We start from the raw sequence: 7,297 nt of genomic DNA on the forward strand, positions 1-7,297 counted from the left end.
TGGCCATAGCCACCTCCTCTACAGGGACCTTGTAGCACCTGGCAGTGGTGTGGGAGAGAGAGGCAGCAAGCAAGCACATAGCAGCCTGTTCAAATCCCTTCTAAGATTTTCTCCTTGCAGCTCGGGCCAGCAGGAAGAAAGGGAAGAGTACAGAGTCTTCACTCCCTGGGAGATGGACTTGTGGGAAGCCCATGCGTGGCCACAAGACCCTTCCCCTGGGGCCTGTACAGCTCTCCGCGCCTGAGTTCCTCTAATCTGTCCACAGACTCAGGGCTTTTTGTCCTTACCTGGAATCTCAGGTCCTTCAGGTGTGGTCCCATTTGTTGTCTCATTGTTTCCTGGAGAAGGGAAAGAAAAAGAGAGATGGCAGCATTGCTTGGTGCTGTGTGGAGAAAAGTCTTACAGGTGTGCAGATAAGCTCTGGAGAGCTATGCATGGAACTCCATGGTGCTGAGCAGGCAAATCCTTGGTACCATGCAGGGACACAGGGACATGTTCTGGTGTGGAGGATTCCTGGAATGCTCAAGCCGGGATCCCCTGGCACCCAGCCCTATCATCTTTTGTGCTACATCTCTCTCCCTGCACATGCTCCAAGGAGCCAGACAAACAACTCCCTGCATGGAGCATTCATAGCCTGGCCACAGGCACCTCTGGGGAGGGACTTCTCAGGATATCAAGTAGTGATAGAACTCGGGGAATGGAATGAAGCTGGAGGTGAGGAGATTCAGACTGGATGTGATGAGGAAGTTCTTCACCATGGGAGTGGTGAAGCACTGGAATGAGTTTTCCGGGGAGGTGGTTGAGGCCCCGTCCCTGGAGGTGTTTCAGGCTGGATGAGGCTCTGGCCAGCCTGAACTAGTGTGGGGTGTCCCTGCCCATGGCAGGGGGGTTGGAACTAGATGATCCTTGTGGTGCCTTCCAAACCTGATTGATACTATGATACTATGATACCTCCTCTACAGGGACCTTGTGGCACCTAGCACTGGTGTTGGGGGCAAAGGCAGGAAGCAGGAAGAGAGAAGCCTCTGCAACTTCCATCAAACACTTTCTCCTTCCATCTGGGGCCAACAGGTAAATAGGGAAGAGTGCTGAGTCTTCACTCACTTGACCTGGATTCCACTGTCTCCCCTTGGAATAGATACCTGGAGAATGCCCATGCAGGGCAACAAGACCCTTCCCCTGGGGCCTGTACAGTTCCCTGGGACTGAGTTACTCCAATCTGTCCACAGAAGGGGCTGACTCACTGCTTTTTCTCCTTACCTGGAATCTCAGGTCCTTCAGGTGTGGTCCCATTTGTTGTCTCATTGTTTCCTGGAGAAGGGAAAGAAAAAGAGAGATGGCAGCATTGCTTGGTGCTGTGTGGAGAAAAGTCTTGCAGGTGTGCAGATAAGCTCTGGAGAGCTATGCATGGGATCTCCATGGTGCTGAGCAGGCAAATCCTGTGCTGCCTTGACCTGTCTGGATGGTGGGCACATCTGATGGGATCGCAGGGAGTGGGCAGAATGGATATGATGATCCAAAACCTCTGCAACAGAGGAAGAGCTGAGTGGACTGGCAGCTATCTGCTCCTCAGAGTAACTCCAAGGAAGATACAGATCTCATGGATGTGGCTCTCTGACACCCTGCAGGGACCCAGGGAATTGGCCTGGTGTGAAGGATTCCTGGTATGCTCAGCCCTATAGCTTCTTCATACCCAGGCCAATGATTCTCTGTGCCACAGTTTCCTCTCTGCAGATGGTCCAACCAGCCAGACAAACAACTCCATGCACAGACTATTCAGAATATGTCCTCAGGAACCTCCTCCACAGGGATTTTCTAGTACCAGGTACTGTTGCAGGAGAAAAAGGCAGCAAGCAGAAAAGAGCAGCTTCTGCAAATCTCTGCCAACATTTTCCCTTTTGGCAGCTTGGGCCAGCAGGAAGAAAGGAAAGAGCGGAGAGGCTTCAACTGCCTTGACCAGGACTCCATTTTCTCCCCTGGGAGATGGCCTTGTGGGAAGCCCATGCAGGGCAACAAGACCCTTCCTCTGGGTCCAGTACAGTTCCCTGGGGCTGAGTTACTCCAATCTGTCCACAGAAGGGGCTGTCCGAAAGCTTTTTCTCCTTACCCGGAATCTCAGTTCCATCAGGTGTGGTGTCATTTGTTGTCTCATCATTTCCTGGGTAAGGAAAAACAAGAGAGATGGCAATATTGCTTGGTGCTGTGTGGAGAAAAGTCTTGCAATTGAGCAAATAAGCACTGGAGAGCTATGCATGGGATCTCCATGGAGCTGAGCAGGTAAATCCTGTGCTGCCTTGACCTGACCTTGGTTTCTGTCTGTACAGCATGCCTGTGCAGTGTGAAATGTCCCCATTCCCTTCTCTGCACTGTCCCAGGGCCATGATGCATGTATCCCACACAGGCTGTGGGTGCTCCCAGCTCAGTTCTATTCAGTGGCCACAGCCAGCTCAGCCATGGTCATGTAGCTGTCTCCCTGCAGAAAAGCTCCCTCCACCTGCCCAAGACAGGCCCAGGAGTAATGCACAGCTTTAGAGCGTGCTGAGGGGAGCCATCATGCTGTGGACAGCCTGCACTTAACCACAATGGCCTTCTCCTCATCAGCATTCAGTCCACAGAACAGGCACCTTCTATTCTTACCTGTACTTGTGTTCCTCATGTCTGTAATTGCATACACATTGTTTCCTGTGAAGAGATACAAAAACATGTGATAGAATTATTTTGTATTTTGTAGAGGAATATTCTTTAGAAGTCTGTCTTCTTAAGGGAATATCCTAGCAGTTATATGTGGGGCTGAGCAGCCCAAATTCTGGGCAACCATTCCCTGCGTTTTTTCTTTCTCCTTGCCAAATGCTCCTTGTTTTCTTGCCTTCATTTGTGCTCCTTCCCCCACATCATGCTGTATCACCTCTTGCCAGCACTAGCATGTTTGTAGTCTTTCATCCTTACTCCTATAGGTGATTGTGTCATGCATTCTCTCCAGTACACACGTCTCTTCCAGTATATCTCCCTACCCTTTCCCAGTGCACTCCCACATGGCCAGTTCTGAGTTCCAGAGCAGGGTTAAGGGCCTCCCCTTCACTAATGTGTATGCATTTGAGAGCCAGTAGGTCTTAGGTCTGACCTAGTGCCTGTGTTGTCAATTTCTTTTGCTATGTCTCTATCCTCTCATCACTTAAACCAGCTGTGGTTTTGCTGTCATGCCTCTTCAGTGATTCCACTGCATTGAGTTAGATTTACATGACATTGTACTCCACAGTTAGCATATTCATGATGACTTTTCAAATTTTGCTCTAGACTTTGACTAAATTAACAAAAAAAAATACATTTGCTGCAAGCTCCACACATAGATATCCTGTAGCTGTGGAAGATGTGCTTGGGAGAAGTGTTATTAAAAACTGTATGAACTCTTTCAGAGCTGCAATGGGAGCACGACTTTCCTCTGCTAACACTTTCTCCTATGCTGTAGCAAATTGAAATGGATATTACAAGCAGAGTATTTTTATTCAAAGAATGCATGTTCTGGTAAATTGTCTGCAGTGGTATCAAGGCCCTCTTTCTGGGATGGCATTTCCATGCAGTTCTGACAATATATATTCATTTTTTTGTCATTATTTTCCTTAGAATCATAGAATGGTTTGGTTTGGAAGGGACTTCCAAAGGTCATCTAACCCAAGCCCCCTGCAGTGAGCGGGGACATCTGCCACTGGATCTGCTTGCTCAGAGCCTTATCGAGCCTGACCTTGAACATCTCCAGGGATGGGGCCGCAACTGCCTCCCTGAGCAACCTGTTCCATCATTCACCACCCTTATGGTAAAGAACTTGTTGCTAACATCCAATCTAAATTTATTTTTCTCTGATTTCAAACAGTTGCCTCTCATCTTACCACCACAGGCCTTTGTAAACAGTCCTTCTCCAGCCTTCTTGTAGCCCTCCTTCAGGTACTAGAAGGCAGCAACAAGGCATCCCCAAAGCCACCTCTTCTCCAGGCTGAACGACCTCAACTCTCTCAGCCTGTCCTCATAGCAGAGATGTTCCACACCTCTGATCATTGTTGTGGCCCTCCTGCAGACCCAATCCATTAGGTCCAGGTCCTTACTGTGTAAGGGCTTCAGAGCTGGACACAGTACTCCAGGTGAGGTCTTACCAGATCAAAGTGGCAGAAACACCTCTCTCAATCTGCTGGCCATGCTTCTTTTGATGCAGCCTAGGATCTGATTCACCTTCTGGGCTGCAGGCACACACTGTTGGTTCATGTCCAGCTTCTCATCCACGAGTACCCCCAAGTCATTTTCTGCATGGCTGCTCTCAACTTCATCATCTCCCAACTTGTATTGATACCTAAGGTTGTCCCAACCTAGGTGGAAGACCTTACATTTTGCCTTATTGAACCTCAGTTCTGGGCCCCTCAGTTTAGGAAGGATGTTGACTTGCTGAAACAAGTCCAGAGAAGGGCAACAAAGTTGGTGAGGGGTTTGGAACACAAGCCCTATGAGGAAAGACTGAGAGAGCTGGGATTGCTTAGCCTGGAGAAGAGGAGACTCAGGGGTGACCTTATCACTCTCTACAACTACCTGAAGGGAGGTTGTAGACAGGCAGATGTTGGTCTCTTCTCCCTGGCAGCCAGTACCAGAACAAGAGGACACAGTCTCAGGCTGTGCCAGGGGAGGTTTAGGTTGGATGTTAGGAAGAAGTTCTATACAGAGAGAGTGATTGGCCATTGGAATGGGCTGCCTGGGGAGGTGGTGGAGTCGCCGTCATTGGAGGTGTTCAGGAGGAGACTTGATGGAGTGCTTGGTGCCATGGGTTAGTTGTTTAGGTGGGTTGGATTGGTTGAAGGGTTGGACACAATGATCTTGAAGGTCTCTTCCAGCCTCGTTTATTCTATATTCTATTCTATATTCATGAGATTCTCCTCAATCCATCTCTCCAGCTTGTCCTTCAGACTTATCAACCATACCACTCAGCCAGCTGTATTTTTTCTCCAAATACAGTGAAGCCTGGCTGATACTGGACAATAACTGAAGAAAATTGTTCCTCACATTTGGTTTTAGCATTGCCTGTTACGGCATTTACTCTTCCAAAGTATTTAATCTGTTTATTTTTAGAATGTTTATGTTCAAACTGTGTCATTCTTGTTTTGTATATAAGGAATGTTTTGTGTTTGGTTTGGCGCTTTGGGTCTCTTTTTTGTCTAGAATTAAGGAGAACAAATAACAAAACAACCTTGCTGATAAGTTTGTAGGTCATATGATCTAAGTTTAATCTGAATTATTTAATATAAGAGTTTGGAATAAACATATTTACTCTAATTTAACTTAATCCAAGTCATTAACAGCATGCAGCTAGAGGACTAATCTAAACTTCTTGGCCCTAACACATTCTTATAGCTGGTATATACATATATAATTTTTTTTAATTGCCAAGTCTCAGTAGACATTGGAAAAATAGACTCCACTTTTCAAGAGCTTTGAAGGGTTTTAAAAACCCAAAGTGAGGCAAATTTTATAAACCTTTTTCTCCTGGTCAATAAAGCTGATGTAGAAAAGACACATCAAAAAGGCAGGCGAAGGGGAAACATGAGCAATAATGGTAGTTCTTGGTGAAGTCTTCCGCCTCCGCTGCTCACTGAGACCTCTTGGCAGCATTACTGCTCCCTCAGTCAGGGTAAAATGTACATTTTCCCTATAACCTATGATTCCATGAATCTGTGTGAGCCACAGGCCATGGTTTTGGAGCATTATTTAGACTGCCTTCTTATAACAGATTTTGGGGCAGTAACCTCTTACAGAGCTAGTTATGAGTCTATCTGTAGAGAAGCTGCGGCAAACCGTTGTGCAGGAGTACCCTTTGAACTCAGGTAGAATCACATCTGTGGTGACAGCAGAACACATGAGCTTCAATCGAACCCTGCTGACAGGTTTGTCAAAGAAAAGGTGGCTATTTTATGGCCCTATCTGCACAGACCCCACCTTCTGTGAAATGAAACAGGATATGTTAATAGACTTAGGGCCTTACTACGCACATAAAGAAATGGATACTACGACCGAAGCTATGGAATAACAGGCATCTGGCTGCTGAGAAGGGCAGGGCCTTTGCTGGTACTAGTCAAACAGAAACACGCTGCAAAGCTTTTACAATGTTTGCTTGGAATGAAATAGGTTTCAGTTCCCGTTGTAAAGTCTGTTCTAGTAAGTGAAAGACTCACATAGCTTTCAGTAGCTCTTGGGTCAAGATTTTTAATGTCTTCTTGTTACCCACAAGCCTCCAAACAGAAAATCAATCACCTGACAATCTTGAAGACTTCCACGCTTATAATTTATAGCTAAAAAATTATCTGTAGCATGTTGTACATGTTCCTGGAAATACTCAAGGTAGCCAACCATCTACCACCAGTTGCAAGCTTAACAGCATCAGTGAAGTTCTTAATTTGGCAAATAACTTTGTAAGTCACATATTAGCTGAGACTTCCTGTCCTCTCACAGCTTCAGGTCACAACAAACTTCATATAGTTGCCCTAACTCCACTTCTGCTAATGCCTTCACTTCCTCATATCACTGAATATCAGAGACAGGCAATTTTGGGCTGAGACTCTGGCCCACAAGTACCAAGTCTTGTCACAATGACAGAAAAAACAGTTAGTGGTAAGGAACAATACCTGCCCTTCAGTTTGAATAGACTATGGTGCAGCCCTCTGCCACTCAAGTGGGTAGTGAAATTCTCAATAATTATTTCCAGCAGGAGGAAACAAATTCTTTGTGAGCCAGCTCAGGTGGTCTTGTTTTCCAGACCAATTGTTTAAGGAGCTTCTGGTCAGAAGGCTAGCAGCAGCACTCATTTTCCTGGGCACTGGCACGGAACAGTCATACCTTTTGTTATGACTGTAACAGAGCTTGAATTACCTGGGTTTAGTGGGCAGGTCCTGGAAACTGCTCTTGGAATAGACTAAATCACATTAATCACAAGCACCAGTGATTTTGCATTGTGATTTCCCCTGTGAACAGGGGAAATGGTTGGCTTGCAGTCACATTTTTCATTGTTAATTAATCAAAATCTACAAGTGCTGAATTGTGTATTGCCTCTGACCTCCAGCCTCTCAGCAGCCGCTGAAAGTACTAAGCTAGCCATTCACTGCCACAGAATAGCTGACCTGATAAATCTCAGACCAGAAGATAGTGTTTCTTACCTTTCAAAAGGCTCAACACCAGAATGAGCAACGCGGAGAGGAATATGCAGTGCCTCATTGCCGCTCCCGTTGCTGCCGCTACCTGCTGCTAAACCCAAGTGAAAGTACTTTTG

General features: G+C 46.5%; 1 protein-coding gene across 2 annotated transcripts in view; it reads right to left on the reverse strand.

Annotated features, from left to right (window-relative positions):
* The window catches only part of MUC13 (mucin 13, cell surface associated), a 41,665-nt gene extending 34,368 nt beyond the window's left edge, over positions 1 to 7,297 (reverse strand). The window contains exons 1-4 of one of the 2 annotated variants that reach the window (XM_068139027.1): positions 7,185 to 7,297; positions 2,638 to 2,682; positions 2,108 to 2,158; positions 1,261 to 1,311 (exon numbers count right to left, since the gene is read on the reverse strand). In XM_068139027.1, the coding sequence (XP_067995128.1) occupies positions 1,261 to 1,311; positions 2,108 to 2,158; positions 2,638 to 2,682; positions 7,185 to 7,242 (205 nt within the window). In that variant the 5' untranslated portion in view covers positions 7,243 to 7,297. The remainder of the gene's footprint in view (positions 1 to 1,260; positions 1,312 to 2,107; positions 2,159 to 2,637; positions 2,683 to 7,184) is intronic. The other variant, XM_068139028.1, reaches the window with a different exon arrangement.

Source organism: Melanerpes formicivorus, unplaced genomic scaffold, assembly GCF_026170545.1.
Source record: "Melanerpes formicivorus ecotype bairdi unplaced genomic scaffold, bMelFor1.0.p_v2 SCAF_5, whole genome shotgun sequence".
Classification (NCBI taxonomy): Eukaryota; Metazoa; Chordata; class Aves; order Piciformes; family Picidae; genus Melanerpes; species Melanerpes formicivorus.